Raw genomic sequence first — 26,426 nt, 5'->3', positions numbered from 1 at the left:
GATCCCTGAGTCAACAGATGGGGCATGGAGACCATGGCTGCGGTTACCCTTGACGCTGCATCACAGACAGGAGCGCCATTGGTTACACGTCTCGGTCACCTCTTGTTCGCATTGACAGCACTCTGAACAGTGGACGTTACATTTCAGATGTGTTACGACCCGTGGCTCTACCCTTCATTCGATCCCTGCGAAACACTACATTCCAGCAGGATAATGCACGATCGCATGTTGCAGGTCCTGTACAGGCCTTTCTGGATACAGAAAATGTTCGACTGCTGCCCTGGCCAGCACATTCTCCAGATCTCTCACCAATTGAAAACGTCTGGTCGATGGTGGCCGAGCAACTGGCTCGTCACAATACGCCAGTCACTACTCTTGGTGAACTGTGGTATCGTGTTGAAGCTGCATGGGCAGCTGTACCTGTACATGCCACGCAAGCTCTGTTCGACTCAATGACCAGGCGTAACAAGGCCGTTATTACGGCCAGAGGTGGTTGTTCTGGGTACGGATTTCTCAGATCTATGCACCCAAATTGCGTGAAAATGTAATCACATGTCAGTTCTAGTATAGTATATTTGTCCAATGAATACCCGTTTATCATCTGCATTTCTTCTTGGTGTAGCAATTTTAATGGCCAGTAGTGTAGATGTAGATGTGTAAAATCGTACATATCACTGTAGAATATCGTTGTATTTGGTATGCTGTTGAATCATCCATGAGTAGTATCCATTATTGATCAATATGAGGTACTGCCTTTGTTATAGTGATCATGTCTATAATAACCGAAAACAATAAAGTATTAAGTTGAATGCTTGCCGACAGTTGATAGCTATAAACTTCCTTTTCTTGAGTTACATTAACCTGTTATCTTCCATTGTCTAGGACTCGTCTGATATAAGCAAAACGAGTAAAAAATTAGTCCTCTAAGGAAGAATTATGCTAGTAACATTTACGACTCCTCTAGCCTTGATAATGGTCACCACCCACCGGGGGATGGAGTTAGTAAGATACTTCATACATGTCATATCCTGCTGAAACCAATCGTTGACCAGATCCTATAGAGCTACCAGACTATAAAAATTTAGCCTACTACGTTTCACCAGCTGACCTAAACAGTTCCAAACATTTTTTATAGGATTAATATCTGGTGATATAGCGAGACAGTGGAGATGCAATCGAACCCTGAGTTACAGCTAAACATGTGAAAGCTGTGAAATCCGCTGTTGTTATCTTGGAAGTTTGGAAGATGGGACGATCCGCTGCACAGTTACCGTGATGTAGAAAAATGGGACATTTGATCACAGAAAATGTTGAAATAACTTCGCGATAAGTACAAGTCGTGGTACGAAAAAACGCCCAACAAATTAAAGAATCACATACATCATGAACCACACCCCCTACACATTGCTTGTCAGTCGCTTCACTGGGCCGACGGTAAACACCTTCTATCATTTAAAAAGAGACAAATTTGTTGGATCACACTGTACGCCTCCTGTTAGCTAGTGTCCAATAACCGCTTTGTTTGCCCTTTGCGAGGTACAGGCCTCCAAATTATAGCTCCGTTCACAACTTTCGTTGAGAGACCTGAGACAGATTTTAGTTCATTGAGTGCAGCGATATCTGTCATGTCTGAAATCAGCTGTCAGAGACAAGGTGCAACACTCGTCTTCGTTCCCTGTCAACTACAGCCGTTACTAGGCCGTGTTACATGGCTTCGCATAACACTTCATTCCTTGCAGACACGCATGACAGTCCTAGTTGATACACCAACAAATCAGGCAGCTTCATTCTGATTTGGTCATGGACACGTCTTAACACGATAATCCTTTCTGCCATCCCGTCTCGTCTCCAGGTTGACACATCTTGCTGCACTGACTCCATACAACTGACTGGCACATATACATGACTTCACTAGCTTCATTTACACGACTGCCTTGTGGCAATTTTGAATCACATAGAGGGTGACACAGTGGCCATTACCTCTGAGTTTTATGCAGCCCACAACACCTTCAAACACCACATGCAGCATTTTCATATTCTCTCGCTCGCTATGTGGCAATTAATAGTCCTATAGAAAAGGAAGACGTGTAGTCACTGAGCAGTCAGCGAGTTGCGGTATTCACTCTGCCAGTTCGACATGAAGGACTCGAGGCCATTGAGTGCGGTGTGATACCTATTGTGGCAGCTGGAGGGCATGCGACCAGTGTGTACAGTGTGGTAGTTATTCTGGCAGAAGGATACGGACAGCACGTGGGCTGAGTGCATTGTGGTACTGAACCTGATAAACGTACATGGACAACACGGGACTAGCGAGTGCAGTGTGGTGCATTCTCTGGCAGCTGGACGTGGAGGGCATGCTGCCAGAGAAAGTAGTGCAGTGCTTCCACTGGCAGTTGAACAAGGAGGGTATGTGGCCAGAAAGCGTAGTGTAGTAGTTACTCTAACTCGGTGGCTTAAAACCTGGGGGCAATTACCCCCCGAAAGCTAAAATTAAATTTTCTGACGGGTGAAAAGAAAAAGGCTGAATTTTGTTTCGGGAACGAAACTAAACTAAAAGATCGTTACCAATGTCAGTATTTCGTAAGCATGTAAAACTGCTTACTCAAGTTACCAAAAACTACATTTTTTCGAATACTAACATGAATGTACGTCCCAATATGGCGGAGGTTACAACTTGTTAAACGAATGTCTGAACAACAGCTTCCTCATATCGTCGTACAATAGAGATACATCATATATGCTGAAATATCTCATGAAAACGCTTTCTCCGAGTTGTTCCCGCAATAGACTAGATATCGCTTCATTATTCACTTTGTAGCAATAAACGAACTCATTGACAGTACACATAACAGAAACTATATAATGGCTGCTACACTGTAGTAGGGTGTACACTTTTATATTATTATTACTATCATTACTAATGGCAGTTGAAACACACAAAGTACTGGCGGCCTGAGATCATCTAATTTCTGCCAATTCACAAATAAGGAATTCAACAATGAAATGATCTACAAACAGTAACCCTAACAAATTTTTATTTCGTTCATTTTAAATCGGGGTGCAGGGTTTGTGTGAAACAAGTGCTGCTACGGAGAGAAGTGGTGATGACATGGCATGTTTTGCAACAAGTGTCTACCCTCAAATGTGGATCGTTAGCTCTCTTTTCTCAGAAGGCGTTGTAGGTAGTACGCACGATGCACTGAAAATTGTTTCAACATTCTAAAAAAAAAAATGAAAAAGAAAAAACGATTGTTACAAATAAGCTGTACCAATTGTCTCATTGGCTCATTAGTTAAAGGTTTAATACAACACCTACAAAAGCTAAATATCATTTACTTTTCATCATTTTAAAAAACAAAGTGTTAAAATTAAATTCTTTTGTATTCTAAAAGTTATTTAAGCGCTAATGTGGATGGAGATCGGGCAGGTGAGAGGAACAGGAGGGGGGAGGGGGGGAGGGATAAATCTACACTACTGGCCATTAAAATTGTACACCACGAAGATGACGTGCCTCAGACGTGAAATTTAACTGACAGGAAGAAGATGCTGTGATATGCAAATGATTAGTTTTTCAGAGCATTCACACAAGGTTGGCGCCGATGGCGACACCTACAACGTGCTGACATGAGGAAACATTCCAACCGATTTCTCATACACAAACAGCAGTTGAAATGTTGTTGTGAAGCCTCGTGTAAGGAGGAGAAATGCGTACCATCACGTTTCCGACTTTGATAAAGGTCGGATTGTAACCTATCGCGATTGCGGTTTATCGTATCGCGACATTGCCGCTCGCTTTGGTCGAGATCCAGTGACTGTTAGCAGAATATGGAATCGGTGGGTTCAGGAGGGTAATACGGAACGCCGTGCTGGATCCCAACGGCCTCGTATCACTAGCAGTCGAGATGACAGGCATCATATCCGCATAGCTGTAACGGATCGTGCAGCCATGTCTCGATCCCTGAGTCAACAGATGGGGCGTTTGCAAGACAACAACCATCTGCACGAACAATTCGACGACGTTTGCAGCAGCATGGACTATCAATTGGGAGACTATGGCTGCGGTTACCCTTGACACTGCATCACAGACAGGAGCGCCTGCGATTGTGTACTCAACGACGAACCTGGGTGCACGAATGGCAAAACGTCATTTTTTCGGATGAATTCAGGTTCTGTTTACAGTATCATGATGGTCGCATCCGTGTTTGGCGACATCGCGGTGAACGCACATTGAAAGCGTGTATTCTTCAACGCCATATTGGCGTATCACCCGGCGTGATGGTATGGGGTGCCACTGGTTACTCGTCTCGGTCACCTCTTGTTCGCACTTACGGCACTTTGAACAGTGGACGTTACTTTTAGTATGTGTTACGATGGCTCTACCCTTCATTCGATCCCTGCGAAACCCTACATTTCAGCAGGATAAAGCACGACCGCATGTTGCAGATCCTGTACAGGCCTTTTTGAGTACAGAAAATGTTCGATTGCTGCCCTGGCCAGCACATTCTCCATATCTCTCACCAATTGAAAACGTCTGGTCAATAGTGGTCGAGCAACTGGCTCGTCACAATACGCCAGTCACTACTCTTGATGAACTGTGGTATCGTGTAGAAGCTGCATGGGCAGCTGTACCTGTACACGCCATCCACGCTCTGTTTGAACCAATGCCCAAGCGTATCAAGGCCGTTATTACGGCCAGAGGTGGTTGTTCTGGGTACTGATTTCTCAGGATCTATGCACCCAAATTGCATGAAAATGTAATCACATGTCAGTTCTAGTATAATGTATTTGTCGAAAGAATACCCGTTTATCATCTGCGTTTCTTCTTGGTGTAGCAATTTTGATGACCAGTAGTGTAATGTCTGACTGTATTCAGGGGAAATTACTTCAGAAAGGTTGGGAATCACTGCTCTAGCAGATGGAGGGTTTGCAGACAGAGCGCGCAGTGCGGTACTTACTCTGGCAGTTGTCTTGGATGGGATATAGCTGGTGAGTGCAGTGCGGTACTTACTCTGGCAGTTGGACATGGAGGGCATGCGGAAGCTGAGCGAGCCGGACAGCGGGTCGGAGGCGGCGCGCTGCAGCGGGTCGAGCGGGCTGCCGAAGTGCCCGGGCAGGAAGGGGCGTTGGCCGAAGGCGAAGGCGTGGAACTGCTGCTGCTGCCCTAGGAGAGAGCACAGCACTGCCGTCAGACGTGCAACCTGCTCTAGGATGCTACCACCGGCCGGCCATGCGCCGCCACAAAAGCACCTCTCCACTTAGGCTATCTGGAGGCACAGACTCAGGTTTCTGAAACTCTTATTTTAAACAAACTCCTTGTCAACGAAGGTAGAAGTCTATGGGCTAAAGCCTCAGCTGCACCAAGTCTTCAGGGCCTATTCTATTTAAGCGTAAGGAACCTACGATCTCCGGAGGCTCTACAGAATGTGAGTGTAATTTTTATTTCTTTGTAAACGTATTGGGGATAGCTGCGATCACAATGAGCAGGCCGGTCGTTGTGGCCGATCGATTCTAGGCGCTTCAGTTCGTAACCGCACTGCCGCTGCGGTCGCAGGTTCGAATAGTGCCTCGGGCATGGATGTGTGTGATGTCCTTGGGTTAATTAAGTTTAAGTAGTTCTAAGTTCTAGGGGACTGATAACCTCAGATGTTAAGTCCCATAGTGCTCAGAGCCATTTGAACGGTTTTTAAAAATGAGCAGCAATAAAAGCGTATATGCTAAAGTCTTAATCGAATAAAACGCTTTTATTTGTAAGTGGTGACAGGTTTCGACCCGATGTGGATCGTCCACGGAGCATTCTCCAGTGATGAGGTGTGGAGACAATAGCACGGGGCAGAAACTGCGGATATCACCTACTGACGTCGACATCAGTGGGTGGTATCCACAGTACCTGCTCCGTACTAACATCTCCACACCTCATCACTGTAGTATGGTCAGAGGATGATCCACATTGGATCGAAACCGGTCACTACTTATGAATAAAAGTGTTCCACGTGATCGAGACTTTATGTATGTTGGCAGGTGGTGACATTCAGCCGCCAAATAATTGATAAAACTCGTGGTGTAACCTTCACCTCTCATTTAGTTTGCATAGTTTGCTACAAGTTTCGGTCAGTGACCATTATCAAGCTTAGCTTGCATAAATGGCAGGGAAGTTATACCATAAATTAGACAAAAGCAATTATGCCAGCTCAATTTGATAATGGTCATTGACAGAAACTACTAGCGAATTATGCGAAATAGATGACAGCTGAAGTAAATTAAAAGGAAGGTCAGCGTTGGCCGTAATATTTATGTTTTATTGATAGCAGAATCGATTTTCGGTCACATGGTGATCATCTTCAGTGCTGTACAAATTAAACTCAGACACTGGTATGAAGTTATCAATAACTAAAACTGAGAAGCGATCACAATAACTGAAGCCGCTGTTTACATTCACCTATCCACCTATCCACCTAATCACCTATTCACTCCATGGAGTCGCCAATCAATGACAGCTGAAGGTTGCACCATGAATTTCAACATCGATTAAGACTGTTGTCTATAAGATTCCGTCCATTTTGATTTATCTGAGCAGCCCCCTCAGATTATTCGCAGATGACGCTGTAGTTTACCGTATAGTAAAATCATCAGACGATCCATTCCAATTACAAAATTATCTAGAGAGAATTTCTGTACGGTGCGGCCGGCCGTTGGTGGCCGAGCGGTTCTAGGCCACCAACCGCTACGGTTGCAGGTTCGAATCCTGCCTCGGGCATCGAAGTGTGTGATGTCCTTAGGTTGGTTAGGTTTAAGTAGTTCTAAGTTCTAGGAGACTGATGACCTGAGATGTTAAGTCCCATAGTGCTCAGAGCAATTTGAACCATTTTTTTTTGTATGGTGCGAAAAGTGGAAATTAGCACTAAACAAAGAAAAGTACGAGGTCATCCAGATCAGTACTAAATGAAATCCGATAAATTTTGGGTATACGATAATTCGCACAAATGTAAGGGCTTTCAGTTCGACTAAATGCCTAGGAATTACAATTACGAGCAACTTAAATTGGAAAGACCACATAAATAATATTGGGAGGAAGGCGAAACAAAGACTGCTCTTTGTTGGCAGAACACTTAGAAGATGCGACAAACCCACTAAAGAGACAGCCTACATTACACTTGTCCGTCCTCTGCTGGAATATTGCTGCGCGGTATTGGATCCTTAACAGGTGGGATTGACGGAGGACATCGAAAAAGTGGAAAGAGGGGCAGCTCGTTTCGTGTTATCGCGCAGTGGGGGTGAGAGTGTCACTGATATGTAACGCGAGTTGGGGTGGCAGTCACTGGAACCAAGGCGGTTTTCTTTGCGGCGAGATCTATTTACGAAATTTCAATCACCAACCTTATCTTCCGAATACGAAAATATTTTGTTGACGCCCGCCTTCGTAGTGAGAAATGATCATCATAATAAAATAAGAGAAATCAGAGCTCGAACGGAAAGATTTAGGTGTTCCTTCTTTCCCAAGCGCCATTCGAGAGTGGAATGGTAGAGAAGTAATACGAAAATGGTTCGATGAACCCTCTGCCACGCATTAAAGTGTGAATTGAAGAGTAACCATGTAGATGTAGATGTATTCGCCTTCATTATTTGTGGGAAAATACTTTCTCAGCCGTTCCGTGTCGTTCTTTTCAGGCGGGTTGTGTGGTCCTATGCTCCCATGCGTTTGCTTGCCATGGATGTGACTGCCAATGACTGACTGGCCTGACTACAACACATTCGTGTTCTCATAATTGTTTAGTGGCACCTGAAGATGAAGCTTCAAGCTACGAAACTGGTCGCGGAATAAATTTAAAAAAATTTCTGGCAACTGAAGTGGATTTTTATTCTATAAACGTGTTCCTCATTTTCGGATGTTAATGGCAGTTTGTTCATGGCAGTGACAAAGTCTCTAACGTTTAATCTGCAAACTGTACAACAAAAACACAGACTAATAGAACAAGCCTTAGACGAAACAGGTATATTGTCGTGCGATGTGGTTGCTTTCGCTGCGATAATAGCTCGGCATAGCGTCGTTTCCCAGCGCTTCCGCTGCATTCAGTGAACCAATAGCGATGTGCATATCGACCAACTGTTAATCTGTAAAGCCATCCCTACTGCTCTTTATTCCTGTTAACGTACAATTATCACCGCCCGGAAAACAAATTCAAACGGAACCAAGCAATACTAAATGAAAGCCTGAGGGCTAAGAATAAATTGGGAGCTGCAGTTGTCAACAGCAAATACCGTGATTGAGTGGGACAGGTTTGTTTCCAAACAAGACATACGCGCATAACGTAGACTATTGCATTATGGTTCCAGCTTTTTTTTCATTATAATAGAGATATGACGAAAAATCGGAGTAATAAACCAATATAATGTAATTACTCTAGAGTAAGTCAACGAAGACGACGATCTCTATAAGAAAAATATGCCTGAACGACCATCAGAATTTTGTGGGTTGTGTTCACGTTATACCCGGCACTCATAGAAAAAGGTGGCTTAACTAGGCCACCCCAAACACACCCCTAACGGGGCAATATACAATTTTATACGGTTTTAGTTAAATTATAGCGGACGATATACCTATTTTTCTGACGTACTTGAGTAATTTTTAACGTTTATAAGTGCCGAATTATGAGACCGAATTCCGCGCCACTGGAAAGACGCTACGAAGAGAACTCGAAGGAATAACATGTCTGGAACTCGATAAACAGTAACAAGGCAACAGCGCCTCAAAAATACTGTACCACCGTCGGCAGAAAATATTCCAGGAGCGTCTGCTGTTCTCTACCAAAAGGATCAAATAGCTAACTTAGGTATAGTCCTTCTCTTTACCTATGCGCATGCAAGGTATCGTCCTACTGTTGTAGTCATTAGACAGTTTTCTCGTGAAGATATTCAAAGTTTCACGGTATATACAACAGTGGGAAAATAGGATATGATTTTCATCTATAGCTAATGTCCCAACAACTGTTGGAGTAAGACACTAAGGGCCCCTAGAGGCTGGCCATCACAGTTTTCTTTATCTTAAATATCTTTGTGACTAATGCCCTTTTGGCAAATTTATTATTTTATAAATGACATACAAGTACTGCCAGTCTTTCACGATTATTCCGTACTTATACTCTATTATACGTTTTTAGTCATAATTCTGTGGCCGTGTTATAGAATATAGACCATTCTTTGATTCAAATGCTGAGGAGGACACTCCTAGCAGTGTTGAAACCCGGTTAATTCGTTAAAAATAGTGACCGAGGGCTATTTTTCTTTCAATTGTAAGTATTCGCGGTCTATGAACTTGCAGCCATGTACAAAATTTTGTAATCGTCAAAGGTTCTTATCTTAAAAGAATATTACAACATATTTGTTTACAGTTGGTACAACGAGGCAGATGTTTGTGTAGCCTCTTCTCCTGACAGCGGGACAGGGGTTTGGTTTGGATCCACTCACGTTATGTCTTTGGAGTCTCCTTTGAAGGTTCATTCCAATGTGTATACACTGCACAACAGATTTAAATGGTCACATTTTCCAAATCCTGTAATTCCCACCTAGCGCGACGTTTAAGATTAAAATTTGGCTCAAAGTTGCCTACAACGATCCTCTGTAATAGTGCAGAAGTGTGGTACCGTGCGACGTAACCCTCGGACTTGACGACGCTTCAAATAGCAGGGTGTTGACACTCGCCAAAAAAAGGGCACACGTCTGACGGTCATGTTAGGTGTAAAGTGGGTTACCGCTGCCACACTGGCACCAGATTTCACTACAATGAAACGGCAAAACGTCCCACTAAGACCGTCGGTGGCATCTATCCACCTTTACTGAGCATTTAAAAACGTACCTGTACGGACTGGAGTATCAACCATCTGCAAGCAGGTTACGCTGTTGCTCTTTCGCCGCTGAACTGATGCTCTTGCGCTTCGTAGTAGGCCATCGGGGAAAGAAGGATTTCAAAGGGTTGCCGGTCTGCAAGCACCTAGGACGTCGCCTATACAGGCAATACAGGTGCATTTTTGAAATTCTCGGCGTAGTTGGGAGGGTGGCACCGAGGGTTTTGCCAAACTAGGTGATCTTAGAGGTACCCTTCGTCGTTTTATTCACGCTTGTATCAATGTCGCAATCCCCGTGATCAAAACACAGGGGAACACAAAATACCAGCGCTGAAAAGCTGAAGCACCCTTGGCTGCTTCGGATCAGTTTCATATTTCGTCGAATGGTTTTGAATGGTCCCTAGTGTTTCAAACTTCTACATGAGAGATAAAATTCGGTCGCACTGCGCTCCAAACGGTTGCGATCTTGCAATCACTTTCAATGAGGATGCAGCATCACCATGTCCTCAGAGGAGATTGATACGCTGCAGGGTGTCAACAGCGTCAAAGGCTGTGAAGAACGTAATTCTATTGCTCATCGCACTGCGAACTGTCGATTTCGAACGCGAAATGTTTGAGAATCAATGCCCTAGGAAAAGGGGTGCTGCCTTTTCGTGTCTGTTGTGAGCGAAGATGTGTCTGGAGCGTTACTCTCAAGAAACCCGCATGATTTCAACGCTAGGAGATGCCGTTCTGACCTCCATCGCAGAGGCGTTGAAAGAGGGGTGAAATGCGGGTAAGAGGGTTCGTGACGACCTTCCGAGCATGTGACACGTTCATGGCGGCATTGGGAAGGATTTAGGTGAAATTTTGTTCCAATGTGACGTCATTAACTGACTTTACACGTTACAAGGACTTCTGTGCTGTGGCCATTTATTATATTTTTTTTTTATTTTTTTATTTTTTTAATATAATTTTTTTTTGTTTTTATTGCATCTGTCGTTGCTGTTTGAAGCGTCGCCAAGCAAGACGGTGATGTATCATGTCTCAGTGCGCCACGCCTTTGCACTATTAGAGAAGAAGGTTGCACGCAGGGGCTTCGGAAAAGTGATTATGTTGCGCATTGTAGTTCCATAACGATAAAAGGAAACCAAGTCGGTGTCGTAATTCAGCTATTAACGTTAGAAAAGGTCTGCTTATGTCAGAAAATTTATCACATTGTCCGCTATAACTAAGCGAAAACCGCACCGAAATGTAAACACTCTTTCGAATATATCTAAGGTATCCAGTTTTGTCTTGAGACTCAAGTAGCAGCAGCATTAATTCTTAATGCGGAAACAAAGACTGTGATCTCAACTCAATTAGCAAGATAGTCCATAAATTGCACAATGACGTTAATGAGCAGTTAACGTATAATGTGTGCACTATTTCAGCCGTTGTAAACAGATTTTTAAAACGAAGCGTTCTCCCCATGCCCATTGCTTCTTACCCACATAAATATTCCTGCCATTTCTGTTCAAGGATCGTACGAAGGTCACTGTTATGTAATCCAATCATGCTATAAGAGGGTGAATTAAGAGAAATTGGCATTTAAATGTAAACATTACATTTATCCAACACTGTAATCTTTATTAAAAATACCATCACCAGCATTTTTCTAAAATATCTTCACGTTCAAAGAAGAAAATGCCTACAAATTTGGTCTCTCTTGCAATAACTTCTTCAGTTGCCTGTAATTTCTAAGCAACTTGTCACTTTTAAAAAAAAGTAATATTCAGCTGAAATTTCACGGAAAAGTTGTTGATTTTCGAAAATGGAGAAATACATCGAAAAACTGAAAATTGAAAAGATTTCAAGCATTTCCAATCCGAAGAATTATGTAAACTGCAGCACAAGGAAACACATAAAACAGCGAAATTTTACCTGCTTTGGACGTGCATTATATTAGGAGAAATTAATAATTAAATTCTTATGTGATCTAGGGATTTGTGGGGTGCAAAATTTACTATACAAAACTGCCAGCACAGGCAGAAACATAGCTCCAGCGAAGATCGGTAATGAGTCTAAATGAGTTTGGTGGACATACGTCACTACGTTCTTATACAACTCTGTACCATAGTTCATTAATCGTAGTGACTGGTGAGTGGTGGTGCTCCAGCCTCTCGGCAAACCACGGCCAGGTGTTTTCAGTGGGTAAGAGATGTGGAGAACGCACTAGTCAGGGAAACACTCGAATATCCGCGTCAAGGTAGGTCAGGACGGCGCCAGAAACATGAGTTTCGGAGTTATCTTCTTGAACAATAACTTCGTGGAGATCTGGAAGATGTGGCTTAGGCACCGGGCTCAACACCTCATAACTGTAGTCATTGTCGTCCAAATTACGGACTATACTGTACAGAAGTGATCGTGTGGTGTACCCAACGGTTCTCTACCCAATTACATCAGGTGCTATACCCGTGAGACTCTCGGCGTCCCCACAGACAGACGCGTCCATACTGATGCTGTATGCAGAGCCGAGCGACGCCTAAGGAACAACGTAGTTCCGCCCTGGTATGGCCAGTGTTGTCGCTGGATGCAACACTGTCGATGCGCTTCTCTGTACTACCAGTCAAAGGAAACAGCAACAACGGCCGCTGTGTTGATAGTCCATGGTGCTCCAGACGTCGCAGGGTTCGTGTGGATACTTGCCTAGCTGCAAGTAATCTGTTTCCTGACCCAAGGAATCTGTCATAGTTATATGATCCAGCATGAGCGAACATTATGTCTGGTCTCTCGAGCTCTAGTCACGTGGTGCCGCTGAAGTTCTGAACAACACTTCTAAATGCATCGATTACATACGCACTTGGCAGTTACGAGCAACCATATCGCGTATCGATATACCGCAGTCTCGATTGGTCGCATACGTTCTACTGTCGTATTCCGACATAACAGGACAATCAAAATTAAAATGAGATTTCTAAATGAAGAAGTCACTTCGTAATCTTTCATTACATTCAGAATGTGGGTGGCGTTATTGGCTGGCTCTGGCTCTGAGCACCATGGGACTCAACTGCTGAGGTCATTAGTCCCCTAGAACTTAGAACTAGTTAAACCTAACTAACCTAAGGACATCACAAACATCCATGCCCGAGGCAGGATTCGAACCTGCGACCGTAGCGGTCTTGCGGTTCCAGACTGCAGCGCCTTTAACCGCACGGCCACTTCGGCCGGCGGTGGCGTTATTGCAAACTACTTTTGTGTGGTGGCGCTGAAATGATTATCAGCCGTATGTTCGGGGTTATTGATATTTACGTGTAGGATTTAAGAAGACTATTGAATGAAAACTAAATGACAGGCTGGAAAACGGCATTTGTCAGTAGCTAGAGCATCTCTAAGTTTCGATTCATAATACGCCCTGTGGCTTATCTGCAGAGCACACCACTAGGAGACAGGTAGAGAGCCTATAAAGTAAATAAAAATCTTGAACAGGTCCGCTATTCGCCGACATGAATCTATTTTGTGTATGTCTTGTAGTTTTCCCACAGCTGTGTTTTTGAACCAGTTGGCGCGCCTTTTACTGCCGTTAACTATTTTGTATTTTAAGCTGTATTTTGAAGTTATCTACACCTACATCTACATACATACTCCGCAATCCACGATACGGTGCGTGGCGGAGGGTACCTCGTACTACAACTTGCATCTTCTCTCCCTGTTCCACTCCCAAACAGAACGAGGGAAAGCGACTGCCTATATGCCTCCGTACGAGCCCCAATCTCCCTTATCTTATCTTTGTTGTCCTACTGAATAACATAAAAGATGTTAAGTGTTTAATGTATCGGCAAAGTGCCGAAGACAACATTGTAATTAACAAGGGGTAACAATAATCCAAAGATATTCTTGTGTAATGTTCGTACTTCTACCTAGATTGTTTTTAACAGAATGGATATACGACGATGATTTATAATTCTGTATCCTGTTCTGATTCTCTGTCTACATGATGTCGCACCTTGATGTAAGTGTGAGTTGTTTTATATTAACAGTGCCAGAATAAAATAAGTCTTGTCATTCATTCAAGTGTTTGAGAGACTCTGCATAGGTCCCTCTTAAAACGTTATTTTCGTAAATAGTGGTGAGCTCAGTAACTGTACTAGTTGATGCTTGTGTGGAAGTGTGGACTATTGTTCGACTTTTTGAAGTGACAGTAATTTTAGTATCTGCAAACGAGAACTCGCTTCATTCGTTCGTAATATACAAAGTCCGATGTTCTATAACGGCTATACAGTGCACAATTTTTTATGTGTTTAAACTCGGTATTAATATTACCACACAGAGACAATGTTATAGTCTATCAGTAACTTTGACTTAAGCCTAATTCAAGGAAATACGTGAGGCTAATGTATATAAACTTCCTATTATCATAATTCATAAAAGAAAGCTTATTTCAATAAATGAGAGTTATTTTCACGTGGATTATTCAGCAAGCCTGAGAGGTGGCATGAGCCCCCTCTCATATTCCTATCTTTGTGTAATTCGATCTTCCTCTCTAATTGCATGCGGTCAAAAGTCGCTATTCCTTCACACGCGGACTTCCCACACAGCGTCTCTCGTCACCCGGGTGGTCCAGTGACAGTCGGGCTCTGTTGGTCTTGAAAGGGTTAAGCCGACAGGTGTGAGGGAGTCGAGTGAATGCTTTCCAGACGCCGACATTGTCATAAGAGCGGCGGAGACACACCCACTGGGGCCTGAAGGAGCGGCTGGGCTAGAGATTCCGTTATTTCGCAGAAACTTAGCGAAAACACTTTCTGGCGGGCTACCAGTGAGGCGTGGGAATGACTTGTGTTCCCAGGCAGTCTTGGCGGTCAAATTCCCGCGTTTTCTGCAAAATCGTAACTGTGATCAGCTTGCTCAGGGCATAGCTCTGTGACGTAGCAAAATCGACGCAGAAATTGGCGCCAAGAATCTCCATTGGTGGAATGGTAGTGCTTCAGCAATGGAGTGGAATTTTCCGCCAGTTTTAGAGTTGCTGATTGGTACGTTTAACCACGGCCACTGTCGTGGCGGCGGGAATGTTCTGTGTTCGGTTTGTATAGGTGCTCTTGTGGGGTCGGCTCTCGCCTTTCGGTCGGAGTAGGTTACAAGACTGAGCTCTCGCTGCTCTGGACACCCTGCCTTCCGTTGGCTGCCTAATACACTTTTATTTAATTGTAACTGTTTGACGAATACAGTTGGCAATTGAGCGTTCTGCGTACAAGCGGCCTATGTTGTCTGTCTTTAGCAGTTTTGGCTAAAGTTGACTGTATCGGAGTTACTGTGTGGCTTCGCTTGTTAAACTCAATCAGTGTTCCGTCAGTGATTGTGTGGCGAGCCTTCTTCGTCCCCTCAGAGGCGCATTTGTGTTGCTAGGAAGTCTTTAGTCTGGAACAACCAGACCAGGATAATTTGTTTCGGGCTATACTCGCGACATTATCATCACCACGACGGGACGTAGAAGCAACCAGCCATCGCCTCCGGTACGCCAGATCGTGTCCTTGCAGTTAAGGAGACAGCTTGGTAATGTACGTCCGCAGCACCGGCAAAGCAGGCAATTTTGCTAGGTGATAATCAGAGCTCAGCAGAGTGCCCGTTCGTCTTATCTAACTTCGTTCTGTCTTGGGTGTTCATTGTCCGAGTTCTCACTACTGTAGCAGCAATTAACGTTGGGTTGGCTGTGTGTTTCTCTTAAGAATTGGCTCCACATACCACTTCGTCATAAATGTCACAATCTAGATTAGGGACAACTTCACCCTCACAGCATTTATTTGAGTATCCAATTTGAGCCAATTTGATGCATTGTAAATGTTTCATATGTTTTGTTTATTATTTTGAGTTTAGTCATAATAAATCATATTGTTATTTTGGACAGAACTTTCATTCTGTTAATCGGTAGACCAACCCTATCATTTCTCACTACGTTAATGAAACTTTCCTTTATTTAACTTATTTATCAAATTAAATTATTGCAGGTGCCAAACTCTTTTCTACTCCACTTGCAGGGTCGATTACAGTCAGTTCGCGTTTCTTTTTAATCCATGTGCAACAGCAAAAGTCGGAGTTAGAATAGGGGAGGCTTAGAGCATCATTTACATATGTAGATTCTAGAAGAATTTAATGTTAAATACACTACTAGCCCCTGCACCTCGCAAGGCAAATATCATACAGAATAACAATAACCTCCGTCGGAGGTTCGAGTCCTCCCTCGGACATGAGTGTGTGTGTTGTCCGTAGCATAAGTTAGTTTAAGTTAGATTAAGCAGTGTGTAAGCCTAGGGACCAATGACCTAAGCAGTTTGGTCCCATAAGATTTTACTACAATTTTTTTTTACAGAATAACAATATCAGTATTTTTCCAATTTAGAAAATACAACTTTTCCTCCAGTGGTATTACCGAAGGCATTTCTAAACACTTTTCCATTTCATGTAAGTAACTGAGCAGCTGTCGTAGGCTGTCTGGAGACGATGCTGTCGTTTATCGCCTAGTAAAGTCATCCGAAGACCAAACCCAATTGTAAAACGATTTAGAAAAGATATCTGTACAGTGCGAAAATTGGAAATGGACCCTAAATAATGAAAAATGTGAGGTCATCTCCATGAGCTCTAAAAGTAACCCGTTAAACTTCGGTTACACGATAAATAGATCAAATCTAAAGGCCGTAAATTCAACTAAATACCTAAGAATTACGATTACAAGCAAATAGAAGTGGAAAGAACACACAGAATACGATGTGGGGGGGATGAAACAAAGACGGCGTTTCATTGGCAGAACGCTTACAAGATACAACAGATCTACAAAAGAGACCGCCTATGCTACGCTCGTTTGTTCTCTTTTGGAGTACTGCTGCGCGGCGTGGGATACTTATCAGATATGGTTAACAGAGTACGTTGAGAAAGTTCAGAGAAGGGAAGCACGTTTTGTATTATAGAGGAATAGGGGAGAGAGTGTCACGGACATGATACAAGGACTTGGCGTGGAAATCAGTAAAAACAAAGGGGTTTTTCGTTGCAGCGGGATCTTCTCATGAAATTTAAAGCTTGTCGTGAAATTTCAGTCACCTCCGAATGCGAAAATATTTTGTTGGCGCCGAGCTACATAGGGAGAAACGATCATCGTAATAAAATAAGGGAAATCAGAGCTCGCACGGAAAGATATAGGTATCCGTTTTTGCCGCACCCTGTTCGAGAGTGGCTTAATACAGAATTAGTGTGAAGGTAATTCGATGAACCCTCGGTCAGGCACTTGAGTGCGATTTACAAAGTAGCCATGTACATATAAATGTAGAAGTAGGCAGTAGGCTACATGGCGTAAGTTATAAACCCCAGAGGAACTTGTACGACGCGTATTCCGAAAGTAAGGTCCGATCGGTGGCGAAATGGAAACCACAGCAAAAATCCGAAAAAAGCTTTGCATAGGTGTGTTAGACAATGTCTCTAGTAGGCTTGTGGATTGCTTCAAGTCTGTCTTTTCAGTTCTGAGCTCCCAGTGACCACGTCGAGACGCCTAGAAAACAGTGTCTCCCACCAAGTATGAGTGCGCGTGAGAGATTTCACCCGATCTGATGCAGCCCACACAACTGTCAGGCATTTCCTTCTTCATGACGGTTCTCGGCCGTACTCTACAGGGGCAATGAGGACACCCCTACAGCGTTTTCGATGGGTAGTGTTTGATCTCCCTCCATAGAGCCCACACTTTGCTCCCTCTGATATTCATCTCTGTTGACATGAACCGCTGACTACGAAGTCAACATTTTGGCACGGACAACGAATTGCAGGTCGGCAGAGAGAATCGGTGAAAAGTGCTGGCGAATGCTTTCTATGACGAGAGTATTGGAAATTTGGTACAACGCTACGACAGATGCCTCAGACGGAGTTGCGACTATGTACAGACATTGCTGGAAGATGTGGCTAACTATCGCAAGTAAAACAATTCTGATTTTCACTGCGGTTTCCATTTCGCAACCGATCGGGCCGCTCTTTCGGAATACGCCTCGTAAAATAACAATGGCAATTTAACATTTATTGCACGCCATCTTCATGGTCTTAGCATTTTAATGGCCAAAATGAATTAAAACCAGACGGAAAGGGGAATTTGTTCAGTATGTAGGGAAGGAAGTAATACTAAAGGTTGTCGCATCAAGTTAGAATGGAACTGATTCGTTACTAGCAAAGTAGTGCTTGTACATGCTGCAACTGTCCTATGGCGTTAGTAAAGATTTCCTCGTATGTTACACGGGCGGAAGAAGAGTAATGATTGACAATAGGAGCCTTTTATTGGCGTTTGATAAGTGTAGAAGCCGTCGTCTAGGCTAGCAGAGCTCCTCTGTAATGGCCGCGTTGGCTGGGCCTGGGAAGGGTTAGGAGGGCGGCCGGGGTGAGCACAGAGGCGAGCGGGCAGTAATTGCGGCGCTACGGCGCGGTATCGGCTGCGGCTGCGGCTCGCGGCTCGCCTCAAGACATCTTGTGGACAGCCCCGCCACCGCCGCCGTCGCCGCCGTCGCCACCGCCGCCGAGGAGCTGCCCCCAGCATCGATTGCCGCTCGAGGGCCGCACCACTTGCTGGAGCTGGAGGAGACCCGCTAAGAGGCCCTATATCTGCATGCTGGTTCACGGCGAAAGGTGCACACAAAGCTTAATCTTCGTCACACAGCTAAGGCAACACTACTTCTCAACGAACATATCGTTCGCATATTAAAAGTGTATTTTATTACGCACTATTACGAGGGGCGTTCAATAAGTAATGGCACACTATTTTTTTCAGGGTCACTTTTGACTGAAAAAAATGTGGAATTTTTTCTCGGTCATGGTGGATTATTCCCGCTTCAGCCAATACAATTACATGAATTTCCCGTAAGTAGAGGCCCTATACGTAGCCTTCAAAGTGTCGTCTGCAACGGAGGCGCATTCCAGGGAGAGAGATCTGAGTTTCCTTTGGCGGGAAACCAGAAGATCGGAGATACTCATGAGAGTTCGCAGAATGTCTACGGAGATCTGGCAGTGAACAAAAGCACGGTGAGGCGTGTGTCATCGTCGCAGCAAGGTCGTGCAAACTTGTCCAATCTTTCGCGTGCCGGCCAGCAGCAGAGAACTGTAACGTGCGGACACTAATTGGAGGTGATCGATGGATCACAAACATCTTGCTGCTCAACTGGACGTCTCTTTTCGCTGTGCTGACACACTCGCCTTCAGTTGGTGTGATCAAACGTGTGTGCCCGATGGACTCCTGGTGAGGAATAAGATAAACATCAAAATAAAGAAATAACAGTTGAAAGCCCTATGAATATTCGAAAGTAGCCGACTCCGTGGAAGAAACTGTCTCTACTACCCAACCAGTGTCGCAATACTAGACCATAAAGACCGACGAAGGACCATCTCTGCAGATTTTCATGCGCTTTACGAGGTTGATCGTGACAATATAGTGCCGATCATCGTCACAGGCGATGAAAGATGGGTTCATCACTTCGAACCGGAAACAAAATGGCAATCTACGAAAGGCGCCACACCACGTCTCCTCTTACGAAAAAGTTGAAAGGCGCACCCTCACACTTGTGAGTGTACGATCGCGGTATCACGAGAAAACTGAGGATCCGCCAGAACCAGCCATAGCGGAACAAAAGGTTCTGAGGGTAGCTTTAACATAAGCCGTAACCGGTAAATTAAAAATATTATTGCGATCTCGACTGTTGACTTTAACCTAAATATAGCAACAGATCGCTGTACTCCATAGACAATGTTGTCTAAATTTACGGCAAAAATTGCTGAAACGGTCTTCTTAAGATGTAAATATAACGAGTTAACAAACTGTCAATAACAGCAAAAACTTGGATGAATATAAATATGTGGTTCTTCGACTTGATACATGCTGTGACCCCCATAAGAAAGAAGAAAGTAAGTGACGGGCTTGTCTATGTTTAACTGAACCAAAAACGTTACATTCGTTTCCGTGTGAACTTGAAATGTTTTGTTTTTGGTTAGGTTACTCATGCACTGACGTTAAACTGGCAGGCTGAATCGTACATTAAAAATAGAGAGTCGGCAGATGATGGGTGATGTGACCGCTATAGCAAGCATAATTCTACTAATACCAGCATTGCTGGTCCCTGTTTTGACCAGAACCAAGCTGAAATCATTCTACATGTCGGTCAGGGGCCTGAAGCTCGCGTAGTAAATCGCTGAAACTGGTCGCCAAATAAAATAAGTTTGGAAAGTAGATGGCTGAAAGGTGTTTCATTTGATATCCTGGCTCGAAAACAGTCTCGATGGCTATGAAACATTCATGTACAGTTGTTGCCGGTCTCGGTCAGGACGTCATCATCTTCAGACGATTCATACCATGATGGCAGGTGGTGACGGTGAACGGAACACGTTTTATGACACAACGGACGTTCATGGAGTCATAACACATGCTCCGTTCATCGCCACCGCCTCCCATGACGATATACATGAATCTGAGGACGGTAATATTCTGAACAAAACCGGTATCCACTATAAACAAATGATGTAGTGCGGTCGAGAATGTTTTTAATCCTATTTCTAAAGTACTTTTAGGCAGATTTTTGTTTTTACACGAGAAATAAAAGTTACTAATCCTGTATCGTCTCTATAAAGATTTTGACGCAGGCCTTTAGGAGCCAGTGGACGGTAGATGCATTTTTTAATTGTGTAGAATTTTTATCCAGTAGAGTGGTTAGAGTAGTTAGACGTCGAAATATTTTTGGTAGTTATCTACAGGCATTTGTTACTGGTTGGGTATTAGAGACAGTTTCTTCAACGGAGTCGGCTACTTTCGAATATTCATAGGGCTTTCAACTGTTATTTCTTTATTTTGATGTTTATCTTATGTATCTACAAACGATTTCAAAACACTAATCTCTCTTCTTTCAGGCACCTGTCAGGCATGTTTCATGTATCGAATACCGTACTTGCTGTAACTTTCGTTGTAGGGTGGAAAGACAGTTACGATTCCTATGGCATTCTATTGCTGAAAAGTCAGAGAAAATGGTACGCTTGCACAATATTGTGTAGGACCACCGCGAACACGCAGAAGTGCCGCAGCACAACGTGGCATGGGCTCGACTAATGTCTGTAGTGGTGGTGGAGGGAACTGACACCATGAATCCTACAGGGCTGTCCATAAACCTGTAAGAGTGCAAGGGGGTGGAGATACCTTCTAAACAGCACGTGGCAAGACTTCCCAGACATGCTGAGTAATGTTCATGACTGGGGAGTTTCATGGCCAGTGGAAGTGTTTCAACTCAGAAGAGCGTTCCTGGAACCACTCTGTAGCACCTCTAGACGTGTGGGGCGCCACATTGCCCTGCTGGAATTGACCAAGTCCGTCGGAATGCACAATGAATATGAATGGATACAGGTGATCAAACAGAATGCTTACGTACGTGTTACAAGTCAGAGTCGTATCAAGACGTTATCAGGGCTCCCATATCACTCCAACTGCACACTCACCACACCATTACAGAGCCTCCACCAGGTTGAACAGTCCCCTGCTGACATCCAGGGTCCATGGATTCATGAAGTTGTCTCCATATCTGTACACGTCCATTCGCTAGATACAATTTGAAACGAGACTCGTCCGACCAGGCAACAATTTCCAATTATCAACTGTCCAATGTCGGTGTAGACGAGCCCAGGATAGGCGTAACGCTTTGTGTCGTGCTTTCACGAAGGGTACACGAGTGGGCCTTCGGCTCCGAAAGCCCCTGTCGATGATGTTTCGCTGAATGGTTCACACGGTGACCCTTGTTGATGGCCTAGCATCGAAATCTGCAGCAATTTTGCGGAAGGGTTGCACTTCTGTCACGTTAAAAGCTTCTCTGCAATCATCGTTGGTTTCGTTCTTGCAGGATCTTATACCGGCCGCAGTGATCTCGGAGATTTGATGTTTTGCCGGATTCCTGATATTCACGGCACACTCGTGAAATGGTCGTACGGGAAAATCCACACTTCATCGCTACCTCCGAGATGTGTCCCATCGCTTGTGCGCCGACTCTAACATCACGTTCAAACTCACATAAACCTCGATGACCTGCCATTGTAGCAGCAGTAACCGACCTAACAACTGCGACAGACACTTGATGTCTTATACAGACATTGTCGACCGCAGCACTTTATTCTGACTGTTTACATATCTCTGTATTTGAATACGCATGCTTATACCAGTTTCAGTGTATTACTGATCGACGCTGGACCGTACCTGAATTGAGACCGAATTTATTCAAACTGACGGCACATTCATGTGATAAACATCTAAATCAATAAAACATACATTGGAATAAAAAAAGATGATTTTAACCCTGTCTCGCAGGTCAAAGCTAGCCTCCCGAACCTTGCTGCTGCTGCTGATGATGATTATGATAATGATGATGAGGTCTCATACTCCGAGGAGCGAGGGAACGATGCGGGAGACCCGCACTGCCGACTAGGCAAGGTCGAAGCGGAGGTGATTTTTCATTGCCTTCCTCCTACCGTAAAGGGGATGAATGATGATGATGAAGACAACACAATAACATCCAGTCATCTAGAGGCAGGGAAAATCCCTGACCCCTTCGGGAATGGAACCCTGGACCCCATGCGCGGGAAGCGAGAAAGCTACCGCTTTTTTTTGTCTTATTTTGTTCTATATTGTTCGTGGAATTTGTTCGGAGCGGATGTCCGATGACACGCGTTCAGGTTCTTCGTTGATCCGTTCACTCAGTTGTTTTTTTATTACAGATGGTAGCTAATCCTCTGCCCGAACACTGTGAGCTACCGTGCCGGTGCCTCTAGACGACGAGCTGCGGACACCCTCTCAGAGTGTGCTTTTAATAGTGTGACAGTACAGAGAGAATTGTTCAAGTGCGCTTATAAATGTAAATGAGTAACAATGTGGGGCAGTAAGTCCCATAGTCTCGCGTGCATCATTCGCCAAGAGTGGGCAGATTTTGTCTGCAGCTGCCAGTAGGATCTCGCGGTACACCACGAAAGCTCCGAAAACGGGGCGTAGTAAACTTTTGTTAGCATCTCGCAATTGCGCCGACACGTCAGCAGGTGCCGAGGCTGACAGTCAGCGGTACAGGCCTACCGGGATTCGCGCGGTGAGCCGAGGAGTTAACAGAGCTGGCGCGCCCCTCGGTAAACACGCCATCGGGTTCGGTCTAGCGGGCTGCCCTCGGCTGTGCCGGAGGGGAGCCGCCGTGTCGAACACGGCGCAGGCGGCGCTGCTACACGAGGTGCAAGTCCGGGCCACTCTGCGGAGATTAGCGCTAAGACTGGCGGCGCGCGTCTTGGATGCCATGCCGCGGCCTGCTCGCCGGCTTTGTAGCTGCCAGCTATGCCGAGGAGCGCCGGCGCGTGCCTCGTACGGGCCACCCCGGCCTCCTGCGTCGTCCAGCTGCCGGGCGTCGCTCGTGTCGCAGGCGGCCGGTGCGCGGGGTAGCAGGTTTACGGCTTCGTACACTGATGAGCCGAAACATGCCACTGCCAACTGAATGGTCTTGGTGGCATATCGGGTACGTGGCGCGCTAAGAAAAGTACATAAGGGGAGCAAAGACAACTAAGAGAATCATTCCAGCACCGGTAGGAGCTCCAAATGGGAATATCCACTGTCGGAAGTGACTTTAACAAGAGGCAGATAGTTATGGAACAAGCATCTCGGAAACGTCGAAGCTGGTCAGCTGTTTGCGCGCTACTGTTGAGAGCCTACGAGGTCGGTTTGATAAGTCTGGTAAATGTCCTTCAAAGAATGGAACATCATTTGTCGCGCCTTCATGGTTCGTAAGCTCGATCATTCCAAGCATCGTACAAAGAATTTCGACATTATACGGTGTGCAGTTCATTGTTAACGGCAGTCTGAAATGGTCAGTGTGTCGACGGCGACAAAAATGGAGAAAACCGAGTTTCGTACTCATATTAAAAGTTTCATTTGGAGAACTGGACGGTCACACGCAACAAAACAGAATTCGTCAAACTTCACGCAGGCTATGCAACGTCAGTGAAGACCATATACACCACTGGCCATTAAAATTGCTACACCACGAAGATGACGTGCTACAGACGCGAAATTTAAACGACAGGAAGAATATGCTGTGATATGCAAATTATTATCTTTTCAGAGCATTCACACAAGGTTGGCGCCGGTGGCGACGCCTACAACGTGCTGACACGAGGAAAGTTTCCAACCGATTTCTCATACACAGCAGTTAACTAGCGTTCCCTGGTGAAACGTTGTTGTGATGCCTCGTATAAGGAAGAGAAATGCGTAACATCACCTTTCCGACTTTGATAAAGGTAGGATTGAAGCGTATAGCGATTGCGGTTTATCTTATCGCGACATTGCTGCTCGCGTCGGTCGAGATCCAATGACTGTTAGCAGAATATGGAATCGGTGGGTTCAGGAGGGTAATACGGAACGCCGTGCTGGATCCCAACGGTCTCGTATCACTAGCAGTCGAGATGACAGGCATCATATCCGCATGGCTGTAACGGATCGTGCAGCCACCTCTCGATTCCTGAGTCAACAGATAGGGACGTTTGTAAGACAACAACGAGACAACAACGATCTGCCGAACAGTTGGACGACCTTTGCAGCAGCGTGGACTATCAGCTCGGAGACCATGGCTGCGGTTACCTTTGACGCTAGAGCATGGACAGGAGCGCCTGCGAAGGTGTACTCAACGACGAACCTGGGTGCACGAATGGCAAAACGTCATTTTTTCGGATGAATCCAGGTTCTGTTTACAGCATCATGATGGTCGCATCCGTGTTTGGCGACATCGCGGTGAACGCACATTGGAAGCGTGTATTCGTCATCGCCATACTGGCGTATCACCCGGCGTGATGGTATGGGGTGCCATTGGTTACACATCACGGTCACCTCTTGTTCACATTGACGGCACTATGAACAGTGGATGTTACATTTCACATGAGTTACGACCCGTGGTTCTATCCTTCGATCGATCCCTGCGAAACCCTACATTTCAGCACGATAATGCACGACCTCATGTTTCAGGACCTGTACGGGCCTTTCTGGATACAGAAAATGTTCGACTGCTGCCCTGGCCAGCACATTCTCCAGATCTCTCACCAATTGAAAAAGTCTGGTCAATGGTGGCCGAGCAACTGGCTCGTCACAATACGCCAGTCACTACTCTTGATGAACTGTGTCACTACTCTTGATGAACTGTGGTATAGTGTTGTACCTGTACACGCCATCCAAGCTCTGTTTCTCTCAATCCCCAGGCATATCAAGGCCCTTATTACGGCCAGAGGTGGTTGTTCTGGGTACTGATTTCTCAGGACCTATGCTCCTAAATTGCGTGAAAATGTAATCACATGTCAGTTCTAGTATAATATATTTGTCCAAGGAATAGCCGTTTATCATCTGCATTTCTTCTTGGTGTAACAATCTTAAAGGCCAGTTGTGTACTATTCGGTTAATGAGTCTAAACGTGTTCCAACAAGCATCGATGTCGAAGAGCATTCCGGTCGTCCAGCTGATGTCACCACAAAGGGAACCGCTGACAAAATCATTTACATGATTATGCAATGCCTCCGAATAAAAATTCTCTAAGGCTGTTGGCAGCCCAAGTTAGCCAGTCCAAAATATACTGCAAGCACAATTGGCTATGAAGAAGCTGTGTTATAGGAAGGTGCAATGATCACTCACAGTCGACGAAAAGCGCATTCAGCACTACATCTCAAAACAGTCTCTGGCATTGTTTATTCGCAATCCGCAAGACTTTTTGCGCCGATTTGTGACTGATAATGAAACCTAAATCCAATATTATACACCAAAGTCAAAACAGCAAACAAAAGAATGGACGAAGGCTGGTGAAAGTGCACCGAAGAAGGCAAAGACCATTTTGTCAGCTGGTAACGTGGGAGCCATTGCTTTTTGGGATTTCCGAGGAAGGATCATAAGTGGAGCATATCATTCACTCACGGATCGTTTGAAACTTGGATTTGCTTAAAAAAGACCAAGGTTGGAACACAAGAAAGTGTCCTCTCACCGACCGGCCGGAGTGGCCGTGCGGTTCTAGGCGCTTCAGTCTGGAACCGCGCGACCGCTACGATCGCAGGTTCGAATCCTGCCTCGAGCACGGATGTGTGTCATGTCCTTAGGTTAGATTTAATTAGTTCTAAGTTCTAGGCGACTGATGACCTCAGAAGTTAAGTCGCATAGTGCTCAGAGCAATTTGAACCATTTTTTGTCCTCTCACCGGCATAATACAGATCCCAAACATCAGCGAAGACAGTGGTGAAAGTGCATGAACTGGACTGTGAAATGATTCCTCGTCCTCAGATTTAGCCCAGAGTGACTCCTTCCTCTTACTTAATTTGAATGTTTGACTGTCTGAGTAGAAACTTTCATCAAAATGGAAACTGAAAGGAGCAATCAACGAGTATTTTGCAGCGTTTGATAAAACCTATTTTTCCGGTGGAAGATCTCTTCACGAAGAAGGAGACTATATTGAGAAATAAGATGAGTTGCTTACGAAAAATTTTTCCTTGCTTTTTTACGAGACTTTCCAAACCGCCGTCGTACGTGGAAAGTAGATGAAGGAGGGTAAGAAAACGAGTAGGCGACAAGATCTTGGGTATCCG

General features: G+C 44.8%; 1 protein-coding gene across 1 annotated transcript in view; it reads right to left on the bottom strand.

Annotated features, from left to right (window-relative positions):
• Positions 1–2,091: 2,091 nt before the first annotated feature.
• The window catches only part of LOC124775208 (runt-related transcription factor 1-like), a 148,682-nt gene continuing 124,347 nt past the window's right edge, over positions 2,092–26,426 (bottom strand). Inside the window, exons 3-5 of the mRNA XM_047250046.1 lie at positions 18,241–18,392; positions 4,956–5,161; positions 2,092–2,226 (exon numbers count right to left, since the gene is read on the bottom strand). Coding sequence (XP_047106002.1) covers positions 2,092–2,226; positions 4,956–5,161; positions 18,241–18,392 — 493 coding nt within the window. The remainder of the gene's footprint in view (positions 2,227–4,955; positions 5,162–18,240; positions 18,393–26,426) is intronic.

This window comes from Schistocerca piceifrons, chromosome 2 (genome assembly GCF_021461385.2).
Source record: "Schistocerca piceifrons isolate TAMUIC-IGC-003096 chromosome 2, iqSchPice1.1, whole genome shotgun sequence".
In the NCBI taxonomy this organism is placed as follows: domain Eukaryota; kingdom Metazoa; phylum Arthropoda; class Insecta; order Orthoptera; family Acrididae; genus Schistocerca; species Schistocerca piceifrons.
Note: the sequence above shows the minus strand (reverse complement) of the source record. Positions and strands in the feature narration are given on the sequence as shown.